General features: G+C 39.0%; 2 protein-coding genes across 3 annotated transcripts; one reads left to right on the top strand and one right to left on the bottom strand.

Annotated features, from left to right (window-relative positions):
* The first annotated feature begins 1594 nt into the window (after window positions 1–1594).
* On the top strand, window positions 1595–7807 carry LOC105060259 (uncharacterized). The gene is made up of 4 exons (XM_010943884.4): window positions 1595–2174; window positions 5827–6034; window positions 6918–7403; window positions 7500–7807. Exons 1-4 carry the CDS (start codon window positions 1679–1681, stop codon window positions 7585–7587), a joined length of 1278 nt encoding a protein of 425 aa, XP_010942186.1. The 5' UTR covers window positions 1595–1678; the 3' UTR covers window positions 7588–7807.
* Window positions 7808–9629: 1822 nt separating this feature from the next.
* LOC105060258 (nucleobase-ascorbate transporter 6) lies at window positions 9630–14319 on the bottom strand. Of its 2 annotated transcripts, XM_010943882.4 has the most exons (15): window positions 14161–14319; window positions 13847–14040; window positions 13308–13405; window positions 13037–13213; window positions 12854–12954; window positions 12663–12738; window positions 12421–12480; window positions 12063–12247; window positions 11707–11803; window positions 11447–11533; window positions 11288–11346; window positions 11091–11182; window positions 10413–10490; window positions 10139–10299; window positions 9630–10043 (listed from the first exon to the last, which is right to left on the bottom strand). In XM_010943882.4, exons 2-15 carry the CDS (start codon window positions 13995–13997, stop codon window positions 9825–9827), a joined length of 1641 nt encoding a protein of 546 aa, XP_010942184.1. In that variant the 5' UTR covers window positions 13998–14040; window positions 14161–14319; the 3' UTR covers window positions 9630–9824. The 2 variants fall into 2 exon arrangements, with proteins under 2 accessions (XP_010942184.1, XP_029116333.1); XM_029260500.2 differs by having other exon boundaries at window positions 13847–14243.
* Window positions 14320–15073: the final 754 nt, after the last annotated feature.

A 15073-nucleotide genomic window follows, 5' to 3' on the forward strand; every position in this document is an offset into this window, starting at 1 on the left:
TGCGATATATGATTTGATCCGTTGATTGAGATTATTTTTTCTGTTTTTATCCTATTATCCGTTTTACTGATCATTAAATATGACAGTCATTGGGTTGCATGGTGGATCATTTTTTTTTCTTTTTTTTGCTATATCTTTGGATATATATTTCCATATGAAGTACAAGCAATTTAGATGAGCTTGCAATGCATTTTATCTTGACCAAACTTGGTTTGTCTCAGCATTGGTCCAAGTTTTTGAAAGCCCCGGCCAGCACTGCAGGAGCATCGAGTCCTCCCTCGATTTGTTGCTGGCTTTGAGGCGATATTGTTTGACAAGAGGATGTAAAAATTTAATGGTGAGTTTGATGAGTCATTAAATTTTTTTTTTAATTTTTAATTTTTTAAAAATAAAAATCAAAAAATAATATTAAATAACATTATAAAAAATAAAAAATTAAAATTAAAATAATTAAAATAATTATTTTATATGTAAAATAAAAATTTTTATTTTTCAAAATTTATTTTTCTACTTTTTTTTTACTTCCACGCATCTAAAATACCAAATCAAAAAAATAAAGAGTTCGGATTCTTCTTCCTCATTAAGCTCTTCACCTCTCCACTCCCTTCTTTCTCCTTTCCTGAACTCTTCTCTCTCATCGAGCTTTTTACCTATCATCTTCAAATGTTGCCTTTTATTTTATAGCAACGTAATTATCAAATATATTTTTTATTTTTTTATTTTTATTTAATAATAAAAATAAAAATAAAAATAATATTTTTTAAAAATTAAAAATTATAAATTTAAATTAAAAAGTATAACCAAACGCACCTTAAGAAATTGGTGTTCAATAATTGCCTCTAAACACTAAACACCCCACGAATCATGTCCCTACTGCTCTCTTTGAATGTCAGTTTATTATAGAGGAGGAGTAGGGACACTCCTGTTTACCATAATGGATGCCCATTCCTCTTAACACTGGATTCCTCTTCAACGTTGCCTTCCATGTACATTGAGATAAATAAGGATCCAGCTCTCATGATAGACACCTCTTCACTACCCTGTTCCAACCCTGGGGATCCTAAGATTTGCTTATGAACAAACAAAAGTAACGAGTGAAATTAAAATGTCAAAAATATATTTTTTTTTTTGAACAAAAAGAAACCTTGTGATTTGAGTAGAGACAAGCACCTAGAATAATGAAATGGGGGAAAAGGGGTTATTTGCAAAACAAAAAAAAAAGTGTTGCAAGAAATTGAAGTTATTAGAGAGAGATCACATCTCTTTCTTACATGATCTTGTACATAGCACTGTGATTGCTGGGACTGTTGAACAAGCAAGTTGCAATTTACCTGGAATTCTGTTTGCTTGGCTGATATGGGAGTTTAACACGGAGGAAAAAAAAACTCCAGCTCAACTTAATGGAGCTCGTAATAGAAAAATCAAATAACGAATATATTATATATTATTGATAAATAAAATTTATTTTTATATTATAAGTAATATATAAAAGAATGCATATTTCAATTATTACAATATGAAGGAAACGGCGAAAACTCAAATTTGCGTCTTCAATATAAATAATTTCCTCAGCAATTCGTGGCATCTCCCATTATTTATTTATTTTTGTTCACTTTCTATATCCAATCCAAACTTCCCCAGGATTGAGAATGGGAGAGAGCTGGGGATTCACCGGAAGATGAGGATGATGACGTGTGCGAGAGCAGCCCTTCTCCTACCACTCCCCACCTCCCATCATCCCCTTTCCGTCCTTCCTCCCACCGCTTTCTTTAGCGGCACAAATGCGGAATCGGATAGACACACCTGGGCTGCTCCGCTCTGGTCTGTGCGGCGGGGAAGCGGATACGGCCTCTCCGCCACCACCGCCTCGGGGCGCCGGCGAGGGTGGCAGAGGGAGGCGGGCGGTGTCTCCGACGAGGACGACGACGATGGGTGGGAGGAGGACGACGACGGGGATGAGCCGCTGATGCCCTTGGAGGAGATGGCGCGGTGGATGGAGAACAAACCGGCTGGGTTCGGGGAAGGGAAGAGGTACGATACCACGCTCGAGGAGCAGCTCTTGGACGAGATGGAGAGGAGCAGGAAAGCCCAGCTTGCCAACATCAATAAGCTCAAGAGCGAAAGCAAGAGCGCGGCCGCCACCCGGCCAAAGAAGCAAGAGCCACGGCGTAAAGGTAGGATAACGTTTCCAAGCTCATTAGTTGCTTATCTATCCGTCAATAACGTTTTCTTTGAGCTGTTAATTCTGCCCAATTGTCCAACTTCAATCCAATACTGTCGAGTGTCCGTAATGCCTCTCCGATTTTATAAGTAGCTAAATCTTTTTAGGGCATCAAATGATGGTTTCCCGCTTCACAGTTACCTGTCATGTTATTAATTTGATCAATTTCTTTTTCCTTTCTTTATGTATGAATCCATTCCGATCATGCTTTGCTATGCCTTTCAAGAAGCTTGATTCACATTAAACAGTACATGCATTACCTGCAAGGCTTGATTGAATACTAATACCTGGGGCCTTGTCGCAATTCCTATGAGCGAGTCCTGATAACTACAAGCAATATAAAGAGTTGAATTCCTTTGTGGATGGGTTTTATAAAGGCTTGGAAGCTTGGTTGGTGTCTTCCCAAGAATGCAATCAGATTTGATACTGAAACCAATAACAGTATATAGTTTCTATGTTCAAGAACTGACCTAGGGTTAATAGTCAGTAAATGTTCATGTATGTTACTAGCATGAAAGAAGCTTGATTTTAGAATGCTTTTAAATCTCAAGTCTCAATTTTAATTTCATGAAAGAACAGGATTGAAAAAGACTATTTACAACTGGGTTCAAAGTTCTTAACTCATACTAGACCGCGTGTTCCTAAATAAGATTGGGCTATCATGCCTTTAGCTAGACAGAATTTTTATACTCCTTAAACCAAAGCCTTACCTTCTGACTTTTATAGTTAGCTAGTATTTGTTTACTGTAGATTTTAAGAGGCTGTTGAAGATAAGGCCAAGTATAGAGAAAACTGACAAATCTTCAGAAACCAGTGGAACTTGAATCCTCAAAACTTTGGATAAAAGAAGATCAGCTGAAAAAGTGATTTACGTTGTCCCAAGTAATGGGATAATCTGGTCCATAGCCTCCTCCAGTCGTACTCCACCATCTCTTTGCCTTAGTTCTTCAGTTTTTCTCATAAGTGTATAGACTATGCTTGGATGGCCTAATCTGGCAGCCAAACATGGATTAAAACAATTTAAACTAAAAAATGTTTTTGCTAATCTCTGTATATATAACCAAGAATTAGTTAAATAATTCATGTGAAAAAAGAATGGATGGCTTGCAAGAATGACAAATGGAAAGCAAGGAACATTGTGTTGACTCAATGAGATACTACATTGAGCAAGCAATCTTTCGTAAATGGAAAGAAAGACAGGTGGACAATGACCTTTTTCATCATAAGGAGAATCAACTAATTCAGAACAGATTAAGTCATTGGAGCTAATTCTGAGAGCAAACTGAAAGGAAGATGAGCACAGAGTTCAGAAGCTTGCTTCCTAGCTGTTTTGGTCAAGGGGAAGCGCATCCAGAAAACAATAACTAATAGATGTCAACTCATGCCGCAATTCAGGTTGAAGGAAACTTGAATTGGATTCACTAAGATGGGAAGGGATACTTGCTCGCCACTATGGATTCTGCTGCCAATAGGCTGTGTCCAATCTGCTAGCATTACCTTTCTAAAATGAAGATGATGAATGAATGGACAACCACACTAGAGAAAGTAGCCAACCCATCCTTCGCTAAAGGAAACAGTGAGAAGGGGTTGCTTATGAATGGGGCTCACCAGCAACAAACGAAGGTGAACCAAGGATTGATTGGACTATGATCAACCAACCGTCTCTCTTTCTTATGTTCCTCTCTCTTTCTACAAGCCTTGAGTTCGCTCTTTGCTGCTTGTTGTGGTGTTAGAATTCAAGGGGTTGGGTCAGTATGGAACATCTTGAGAAGTGGTTGGCATCCTCGTCCAATCATTTATAGTAAAAGAAAGGACCTGCATTCTTGCCCTGTGCTTATGCTTCGCTTCTTAGTCCGAGCCTGATTGAGCCACAGTACTGAGGGAAAGGGCTTGATGTCCAATTCTTTAGGCTAGTAGAAGCAGTTCCAATTGAAGGATGAGTTGCTTTTTCATTTTCAACTGCAACCTCTGATTCTTTAGCACTAATGAGCTCTGTTAATTCGCTTCTCTTCCTACACCAGATCCACCATTTGAAGCTAACTTTTTGACCTGTTCCCTTGGCATAAGAGCTTCTGTCGTCAAGGCATAATACTTTTTTAGGTGCATGGCACTGAAAAGATCTGCTCATTCTTATCCATCTAAGACTCTAAGTTAACGATTCTATATGTCTTCCTTGGTGAATCATGGTGACAACATACATTCCTTCCCAGTTCAGGCCATTCTGAGTGCAGCAGAGGGAAAAATCTTCTTCATTACTGAATCTCCTACTCTAAAGCAGCACTCCAAGACATGTTTCTGGTAAATCTTGCATTGATATATCTAGGCATGGTGGGTCATTCGAAACCATTTCTCATCTAGCGAGTTGAGCTAGGGTAGACACCTTTTATGCCATTCCTCCTCGGAAACCTATCCTTCCAGGGAGATCAAATGAAAGGGACTCTTGTTTAATTCCCCTCTGGGGACCTCGGGGAGGGCAACAAAAATGAAATAAATGAATGAAAATGGTGTTGCATTGGTAGAAACGATAGGCTGCGAACAAGACGTTCTTATGCCAGTTAAGCCTAGAATCAGTTGTCTTCCTACTTTATTAATGTCTTATTCATGGCTTCCTGGGGATAATAAGGTACAAAAAATTGATGATTTCTGATGAAATGGGTTCACCTTTCCTCGAAGGACGTAACATTATCAAAGAATCTTTCTTGTGGAAGCTGAAAAGTAATGTGATTTTTTTCATGGGATCTGGTTCAACCCATTTCATAAAAGATAACGTGTATTTGACACCCATGGCAACAGCGGACAGGATGTTGAGAGTAGCAGTTGGCTCCATGGTCAAAAATAAAAACCTGATTTTCTTGGCCAACATCATGTTGTTAACATGCCCGCTGAAGTAGCCAAATGCTCATGACTTGATGAAGGTCAAATGATATGATTTCGCTCGTGACATCTACAAGTGCAATAGAGGTCAACAGGTACAAGTGTTTGACCAACTTATTTACATGTTGGTGGAAAAGATGCTCGACATTTCTAATTTATCTGTAAAGATTCGTACAAGAGATGTGCCAAAAGGATTTCATCTGTTTTTCTTCTTTCTTTCTTTCTTTGTTCCCTTTTTCCTGAGCTAGGGGGGAGGGGGTGCCATTGAAGATGATATCACTTGGACTCTGGCCCCTTTTTGGTTCCTTTCAGAGACAAGTCCTCCAAGATTAAAAGAACATTCAAATATTTCTCATTGCCACCATATGCAACTTTTTCAGTCTCCCTCTCTTTTATGGTTTCTCAACCTGATTTGAGAACCATTGCAAAGTGTTGCGTAGTCATGCTTTCTTTAATGTGCTTATTTGTAACTTGATTTTCCGCAGCTATTGTTCCTAATTTTTGCTATTCCTGCTGCACACTCGTGAACCCTTCTTATTTTCTAATATTCTATAGTCTATGCAATTTAGCAGCTAGTTTCACATTATGAAGGAAGTTTGAAGAAAAATAAACACATATGGGATCCATTTTGACTAGTTTCAGCATTTTTTTCTCTTTCATATCTTTTGCTTTATTTACTTTGGTTTCTGGTTCAGGTTGAAATTTTATATTTCTAAAATGGAAATTTTCAGAAGTAGATGTTATTCCAAGTGTGGCTCGTGTACGCATGTGGAACCTTCCAAGGAAGAAGAACATCCACAGAGACTTGCTTTTGGCTTTCAAAGGGTTCTCTGGTATTGTTAATATAAGCCCAGCAGTTTCTGGGAACCAAAAGACCAGGGATCCTGTCTGCAAGGGTTTTGCATTCTTTGACTTTGAGTCGGAGGAAGCTGCAAACAGGTACTGCTTTCATTCTAATCTTTGCTGCTTAGTTCAGCAAGATATAAGAGATCCTATGTATCTCTAACAAGGAAAAGAAATTAAATTTTCAGAAGCAGAATTATTTTAATGGGTATTGCAGAAGATAAAATGCATGGCATATTCATTATGATTTTTATGGTTTAGTTGTAGGAATCATCTACTTTAGGAAAATCAGCAGCTATGTGACCTCCGCAAGCTTTCAGTTTTCCTACTGATACATCAGCAAGTGCAAGCTGTATCCTAAATCACTTGAACTAGTATTGTATACCATTTTCACTTGTGCCCAAATCAAATCTACATATATATTATTAACCTACATGTCGTTTTGTATACTTCTCTATGATACAAATAATTTAACCGTTAATACTGTATATTTGAAACTGAAAAAAAATGTTGACTTCTGATGTTGAAGAAGATAAATTTTTTAGCCAATGCTAGGATGTTACAAATGACTTCGAATTATGCTAGGATGATGCAGATAACTTCAAATCTATTTGAGATGTCGTTTATTGTCAATCTGGTAACTAGACTAAAGCATGCCTCCATGGAAAATGATGTGAAAATCTGAAATATTCTCTCCTCATAATGATAGAATTTCAGTCATGTGGCTGCTTTATCACAAGCGAAAGCTTCCAATCAAATTTTGTCATTATTATTTTTTAAAATTCTCTGCTGCGAAGGGAATTGATCACCCCAGCCAGAAAATATTCAACTATACTGGTTGTCTAAACTCTATGTGGGACTCTCAAGTGCAAATAGGGTTTACACACCTGTGCAAATGCAAGATTAGTATTGATTCTATGATTCCATCCCATTCCCCACCCCACCTCATTTAGCTTATCGAACCTACTTTTTGTGCCAGGTTTGTACAGAAATATTCCAATACACATGTGCTTTTCGGGAAGGTACAGAAGCAGATTACTTGTGTTGTCATAAACTCGCGTAGCTCTTCCAACGCTTCTGAGCAGTCTATAGATGGCATTCAGACATTCTCTCAGCCGAAAGTTACTGACCTGGGAGTTGAGGTTCCTGTATGGTCTGACATGAATAAACTTTCACAGAATTCTTGTGGTGAAACTATTGACATAGCAGTAGTTGACAAGACTGGACAAGAATGTGTAGTGATTGAGAATGGCACAGATGGCCCGATATCTCATCTCGAAGCGATAGAAAGTACTGCCCTTTCATATGATGGTGAGAAACGGTGTGACAAAACTGCAGACGCGTTGGATTCAAATCTTTCTCCTCCATTGCAACGACAAAGGAAACAAAAAGATTTAAAGAAGAAAACAATCAAGAAAATATCACCGAAGACATCAAATTTGAGCCTCCCCGGTTCTGTGACCAGGTATATACTCCAGAATCGACATCTGTGATCTGTGTGGCTCTGTTTTAAGTACAATCCTTTGTGGAATATCTGGATTTCTGTTGTTTCGTGCTTCAGGTTAAAGATCAGGGAGAGGGCAGTCCTCACCGGTGTTTTCTCCAAGTATGGAGGAAATGTTGCTGCACCTTTGTCAAAGGAGAGCTGATTGACAGCATTCAAGTGCTCGTGTCACATCATCAACAGTTCCGAAGAAACCACTGGTTACTGCATCACTGGTGCAAGGAAACCTAATGTTGTTTGAGGGTGGATAAACCCACTCTAGTTGTAACATGGTTAATGTAAGCTTTTTGCACACCACTAATTTTTGCCATTTGCGTTGGATACATGAATTTTGCCATTTATTGCATAGTGACGATTTTAGCTAAGTGGGCCGTCAAGAGGTTGATTTGTCAGCAGAAGGAAGCTTACTTGTAAACCATGGAGGATCAAAATGGACTGGAGTGCTACCACATTTTATGGTGTAAACACCCTGTGCTTGATATGACTTATAAGATTCCATTTTATGGTACTCAAGTATGCGTATGCGTGTGCGTTGCGAAGAAGGTTGGAGAAAATCAAAATTAGCATAGATATTAGTGCGTTCAGGCTGGCTCCAACGACGCCTCTGGCTCAGCACGAGTTTGTCTGTCTTTCAGATGGACGGCTATGTTGCTGTCATCTGCGCGTTCTGTTTTCCATTATTTGTTCGGACGGGCCGTCATGCGTAAATCACGGCGAACGCGTGCTGCGTCTTTAACAGGGCATGCGAACGTGCAGGATATTTGTCAAGAATGCAAATATGTTTCCCTCCGTATGACACATCACATCAAATTTGCACGTCAAGTTTGTGAAACATCGACGCAGCACGATACGCATACAAAAAGAAAGCGAAGTGCTGTAGAGGGTGATTAATGGAACTTTCCGGTTGCACGTCCGAATTGATTCTTGTGCCACGTCATAAGGTGATACGGAACATAATAAACAATTTACAAAAGGTTTGAGGTTAACTAGGATCATTGTTGTTGTGGATGAAGATTCGGTCCATGATATATTGTTCGTTTTGATTTATAAATTTTATAATTTTATATTTTAAAAAATATTTTATATAATTTTTTTTTATAAATATGAATTTTTTTTGATTCACAATCAATGTAAAACTATTAATATCTTCTACGTTATTAGAATATTTCTTTGTGTACAATACTAGGAGCTCCGTGGTCAGTCAAAGTAGATTTCAACCTCAAAAAATTGAGACGGACCTCGATCCCTTCCTGATACGCTATGATTGTGGACAAAAATTTGATCCATTACGTAAGGTATTGTCCGTTCTGATTCATAGATCTCACGATTTTATCCTTTAAAAGATGTCTCATGTGGAAAATTTTTTTTTTTCTTACAAATATGTTTGTAATCTCTCTTGACTCACAATCGATGTGAAACTATTGATACTCTCTATATTATTAAAACTATAACAATCATCATGACAGCATTCCGAAATACATTTTATTACCCCACTTTAAAAATGCATACGGGTTCCAAGAGAGAATAGAAATATTTCAACCTTCAAAAATTTAATTTGAACTCTCTCCCTACATCCAAATTTCATTCCAGTTTCAAATTCAATCGTGAATCAAACGCATGGAAACATATAACCATTTTTATTCCTATTTCAATCCATTTTATTCCAATTTGGTCCGCAAACCAAACACCCCCGAAGTGTATTGGTTATCTAATTGAGAGGCAGATATGTACCGCACGGATGACAACTTCCCAGTGAGTCGGAGACTCAGAGCAAACAGAAAGCTACATGAGAAAGATTTACTTTAGTTCAATATCTTTTTCTGGCAAAACAAACTTGATAATTCCTAATGTAATCTACAACCTAAGCAGATGCAGAAAGTGAAATGTTTCTCGCGAATGTCAGATCCATGGAACTCCAACCAGAAAAAGCTTAAAAAGGAGGAGTAGAGCAGTTCAGCTTCTCCAGGAGGCTTTAATTAAATAATGGTAAGGAAATGGATATTACTTGAGACAACAATAATTTTTCTGTGGGATACCTGAGACAACTATCATAAGGATTCTATTAACCCTTCCAATGGCGTGGCTTTACTTTTTTGATACACGCAATAAATTGCAAATCACGATCATAAGGATTCTATTACCTTTTCTGATACACGCAATAAATTGCAAATCACGAGCAACAATAAGTTTCTCAACTTCAATCTATTTTACCAATTAAATATACAAAATGAACATATACAAAAAACAAAAGTCAGATTAACAACCTTAGGAATCATCTCGTGGTTGTAGAGCTGGGAACAGTGAACGAGAACCAAATCGTAACATAGTGACAAAAACAGCCTACGAGTGCATTACAGTATTGAATACCGCCAAGCTGCACGCTCACACCGATGGGAAGAATTTATGAAGGTTAAATGGCAATGAATAAAATTCCTCACTTCTGGGGTCCGTACCGAAGGATCTGTATCTCTGCCAGAAGTGACGGCCGCTGTCCTTTCTGGTCGCGCTTTCATGCCTCTGTAGGGTGTTGTCCAAGAAATATGCTACGAGGCCCGCAACAAATGCTTCCGAAGAGAATATGACGTTGATAATATCATTGAACTGGAAAAGTTTGAGAACTCCTATTAAGCTACCAGTAAATTGTTAAAAATAATGATTCCGCGCTGCTCAATACAAATCATGGATTGAGAACATACCCATCTTGCACCGGTGTGCACCGGACCATAGCCAGCAACTAGCGTGTATTCTTTAAAATATTGTGGAACAGACAAACCCATGAACACGGAGAATCCTAAAATGAATTTTGTCCGGAAGCTATTGAGGTTGCAGAATTGAAGGAAACTGAGACCAACCGCACCTGTTTATATACCACAACATAAATTAAGAGTGCATAAGCTGGTTGTATAGATCATACTGCAACAGATCTAACATGGTGACAGAGAACCAGCTATTCAAGTATCAGGGACATACCAACATATGCAAAGAAAAGGCAATATAAAGCTGCAATTATGGGTCCTGGAATGGATGCAAAAACTGCTCCAAATTTTCCTGCACGGACACAAGGCAAATAGTTAAAGTCACAATTAATTCTGGATAAAAATTGCCAGACTACCTTATGATAGACCACTTCGGATGTACATGTGCATAGTTGTCAAGAAATTGTCATATATTTAGTCATGTAAGTGATGCAGTAGGTTAATTTCCAAGTTCTCAAAATATATATGAAAAAACCACATTAAAAGGTAACTTATCATTTTTAAGAAGCAGCATCTGTCAAAACAGAATCTAGGCAGAAAATCAAATTATACGTTTATATTATTAAAGAATTTAGCAATGCACTTGGGGGGTATCAAGACACTAATGCTAATTGTGATGCTACAGCCTGCACGTAAAAGTATATCCAGCAATTAATCAACAGTTTTCAAGTTCAGGAAACAATCCATGCAAGTAAGTCAATCGCATCAAGGTATGTGGCCTCTTTTTGCATATAATCCTTGATATTTAATCATAAACAACTGTATCTTCTGCCATCAAACTGAGTTCTATGAATAATGCTCCACTGTAAGTTTACATCCAGGACGAACCAACTCAAGCATTCAAGCACATTCCAGAATCCAGACACCAGATCAAAAGAAACAAACAACCTACCCAGAATAGAAAAGAATATCATGAAGCCTGCAGAAATTTGCACAACTCTTCGGCTGCCAACACGTGTCAAGGCTAGCAAACCAGCATTTTCACTGTACCAGGAATTAAATGATGAGTTCTTTGGAACCGGCAACTAATATTTGCATGCACTAAATAAATCATGTTCAGACAAAAAGCATGTTTCTCAGCAGTTTTACACAGATACTGTAGAGCCATTTGCTGTTCCAAATAGCCCATCCAACAAGATACCAATCCCCTGTAATAGGAAATCCGAGTTATGACCAATCATTCAGCAAACACCCAGGTCAAACCATGAAATCATGAATATAGGAGGAAAAGCTATCAAATTTTGATACCAGCCAACCCACACCACGACTGAGAATGGAAGGGGGCAATGGTGTAGCACTTGAATACCTTGCAACCGCAATAAATGTACCAGTTGACTACAATGTGACAGAAAAATATATAGATAAACTTCCAGTCAGTGAAGATTTACGGTGACTAAAAGATGTCATGTTAATGAAACAGGCAAAATTAGCCATGACATGGCAGTGACAGCCTAAAAGGAATCTCACTGCCAGCACTTAAGAATAAAATACATAAAATGTAACCAGACCTCAACAAGAGCGACAAAAGAAGCAGCCATCATGGCAAAAGCTTCACCAGCATCAAATGTTGGTGCTCCCCATTGAAAAGGATATGGAATTCTTATCCTGCATGTAGGAAATTTCAACAATAAAGAAATTACAGAATACAATAAAATCTCAAAAAAAAGAAATTACAGAACACAGTAAGTTGTCAAGGAGATGCAACTTGAGGTCAATAGCACTAAAAAGTGGCTAGTTGGCTGATACATCGACACCCAACTCTTCATGGTGAATTAGTGGGCTTCAAGCTCTCCATAGCACAGATTTATACCAGAGTAACAGAATAACATAATAAAAACATATCAAAGAAATGATTGAGCTTTACCAAGGAGCTCCACCAACAAGTCCTGAACGATCAGTGCGACAATGCTGTTGAGTTTTTGGTGCTGCATTCCTATATGCCCCGCCAACCGTAAGTATGAAAGCATAAAGCCATACAATTGCAACAGAGAATAGGACAGCAAACCGGTCAAAGACAGGTCTACGTGAATGTATGGCTTGGGGTATGTACTGCATACATTGATTTTCCAAAACATTCATTAAATCAGTATTAGCTAAATCAGAACTTCACTAAAGTGGCAAGTGTATTTGTGGGTGCATTGCCAATGTCTGACTGTTTGAGTGGCATTTGGTGATGGTAAGGGGATGGGGGATTGATTAAGACATGCATCACAATATAGTACCTGAGAAAGTATTATCAATATTATTAACTGTGGAAGTCCAATTTCGATGCATTTTGCCACCTGAATGTCCAAAACAGAATTTGCTAGCTATTAGAAATCAAAAAACAGAGCAGCTATTACATGCCCAAGACCACACAACAGTTCCACTCCCTGATTATCATGAATATGAGCAAAAATCAGAGCCCTCTAGTAGATCCATATAAGTTATCTCTAGCCAGAGACATAAAGTAAAGAAAACTTACTCCAGGGAAACCAAGCTCATAGAGCCCAAATCCAGCCAGAGCAACCAGAGGCACAGCCGAGAGTGGACTTAAATATCTGTAGTCATGGATATTCAAAGACAACAGATGCGCACAAAATTGAGTACATCAAATTTCCAACAAGAATTATCAGAGGCTTCTGTTGGAGTCAGAATCATAGATCTTCTACCAACCTTGCAACATTACGCCATAGCCCACTGAAACCCAATATGATCTGGAGAGCCGAAGCAACAATAAGGGCGCCTTGTGTTCCACGCATGATGCGTTTGAATTTCTGCAAGACAACCATTTGAATTATACAATTCATGCCAAAGAATCAAAATGTCATGAAGATAAATGTAGAGTGAGGCAGAAACCTCATGAGGATCTGCGATGTTACTATAACGGCTGGCTAAGATGATAGAGATGGTAGGGACGACAAAGGTGTACGACCCTCCAATCACGGCAGGTAAACGAGTTCCAACGAAGGTCTGCAAGAGAGTGTTTATGCCGGCCACAAACAGTAATGTCTGGATCACCCGTGCTTTCTCTTCCTAAGGCAACAAAAGCACCCAAATTTTTTAAGAACAAAGGCTAAAAAGAACCAACAACCCCATGGGTGATGCATATTCGGTAATTAAGGCTTACATTTCCTCCACCCATTTGAGGAACAAGAGCAGTAGGAATGATAACAGTGGTGCCAAGCATAACCAGGTAGTGCTGGAAACCCAGAAGGATAGCCTCCGCTGCATTAAAAGACCCACAAGATGAATGATGTTGCATCGAAATTTTTCCATTAAAACAAACAAGTGATTCTAACGACAAAAACCCCTACCACATGGAAAACAAATAAGGAAACCCAGCAAAGCAGGACCACATCAACCAAATCCTACAAAGTACTGGCAACTAGAAATCAAATATAACAAGAGTTCCCACCCGAAGAAGAGATTAATAATACCATGACTAGGATTTTGCTTTATAAACGACCAATCTATGAACCATTTATTTTGATATAATTAATCTAGAAATATATTAAAGACACAGAGAGATCCAAGCAGGCCTCGAACAAGTTACCTATATTTTTCGAAAAAAAGTAAAAAAAGGAAACAATTAGTTCTTATAACGCAACCAGAATAATATATGAGCAAAAATTTGACAAACAAGTGATGGTTTGGGCTGCAACTCACGCAATGGAGGAGGGCTAGTGATGCAGTAGGAAATGTTGGGCAGCTGTTCCCTCACTGGGTGGGGCACCAACTCGTCCTGCTTCGGCGCCGGGGCCGCTCCGCCACCTCCACCGCCCCCTCCACCCCCACCTCCGCCTCCAGCTCCGGCCATCTTCTTCCTCTCTTCCTCCAATCAAAAAACCCACCACAAGATCCTACAAACACCCCAAATTTCCACTAAATTTCCACTCCCCAACCCTCAAACACGCTGCAATTAGAGAACCAAAGCACCAAAAACAACGAAAAGAGACCAAGAACACCAGAAAAGCCCTCACCGACAGCAAGAGGAAGAGGCCGAAACCCGGATCGGAATGCAAGGATAAAAAGATCGAGAAAGAGATGGAAGGAAAAGAGTATAGCGAACCTCCTCCCTTTTTTCCTTGCTATTGCTCAAAGGTGACCATACTGAGAGGTAGAAAAGCCCCTTTCAGCTTAAAAAATTGAAAATTGAAGGGTCTATATAAAGTTATGATTTGAGAGATAGGGGCCCTCCTCACCGCCTCTTGTTATTATTATTTTATTTAAATCCCTCCTCCCTTTTCCCCTGGTGTAGAGGGAGTGCAAAAAGTCTTCCCACGCTCCGAGGCAAGAAGCAAGCATTTGACGTAGACAAAGTGGCCGGTAAAGCTGCAAGGATCGCAGGGGAGGTGGTAATAAACTTCGCCGTCGCAGGCTTGCAAAGAAAATAGTGGGTAAAAAGAGGCGACCGACACATGCCTCGTGACTCCGGCTGTCCCCAGAAAACCTCTTATTTAATTGTCACGATAACATTTTAGAAGTACTAATGAGGAACTAATAATAGTACTAGCTTGCTCCTTTTATGGCTTTATCCCCTGACTCCGATCCCCGGCAGAGGATTGCCATGATATAAAAACATATATGCATCATTGATTAACTTCACCTAACGGCTGTTAGAATATTCGAACAACAGTGAGTGGTTGGTACGTGGTCATTGTAACAGCCATTCTAGTTTGTGTCTTTTTCTTGCTGCCGAGTACATTGCAATGCATTGCCTCCCGAGTCCCAAAGTTCTCCCCTGCAATGCTGTTGAGAGTGACAATATGCTGAAGGCTTGGGAAAAGTGAAGAAAAAGTGAGAAGGAGAGCTCGTGCAGTTTATCTCCGAGATGCTGGTGTGCAGGATGTTTCAAAAGGAATCCTCAAATCAATTGATTTGTTGAGGAGGGAG

This window comes from Elaeis guineensis, chromosome 1, assembly GCF_000442705.2.
Source record: "Elaeis guineensis isolate ETL-2024a chromosome 1, EG11, whole genome shotgun sequence".
NCBI lineage: Eukaryota > Viridiplantae > Streptophyta > Magnoliopsida > Arecales > Arecaceae > Elaeis > Elaeis guineensis.

What these genes read in the sequence shown, in the direction of transcription:
- LOC105060258 (XM_010943882.4), bottom strand. Translation starts at nt 13,997, where the DNA reads ATGGCCGGAGCTGGAGGCGGAGGTGGGGGTGGAGGGGGCGGTGGAGGT. An exon ending in CTTGTTGGTGGAGCTCCTTG is followed by an intron (nt 11,804 to 12,062) that starts GTAAAGCTCAAT and finishes TCCTACATGCAG; the next exon opens with GATAAGAATTCCATATCCTT. An exon ending in GTCGTGGTGTGGGTTGGCTG is followed by an intron (nt 11,347 to 11,446) that starts GTATCAAAATTT and finishes TTCCTATTACAG; the next exon opens with GGGATTGGTATCTTGTTGGA.
- LOC105060259 (XM_010943884.4), top strand. Translation starts at nt 1,679, where the DNA reads ATGAGGATGATGACGTGTGCGAGAGCAGCCCTTCTCCTACCACTCCCC. An exon ending in GCAAGAGCCACGGCGTAAAG is followed by an intron (nt 2,175 to 5,826) that starts GTAGGATAACGT and finishes GGAAATTTTCAG; the next exon opens with AAGTAGATGTTATTCCAAGT. An exon ending in CTCCCCGGTTCTGTGACCAG is followed by an intron (nt 7,404 to 7,499) that starts GTATATACTCCA and finishes TTCGTGCTTCAG; the next exon opens with GTTAAAGATCAGGGAGAGGG.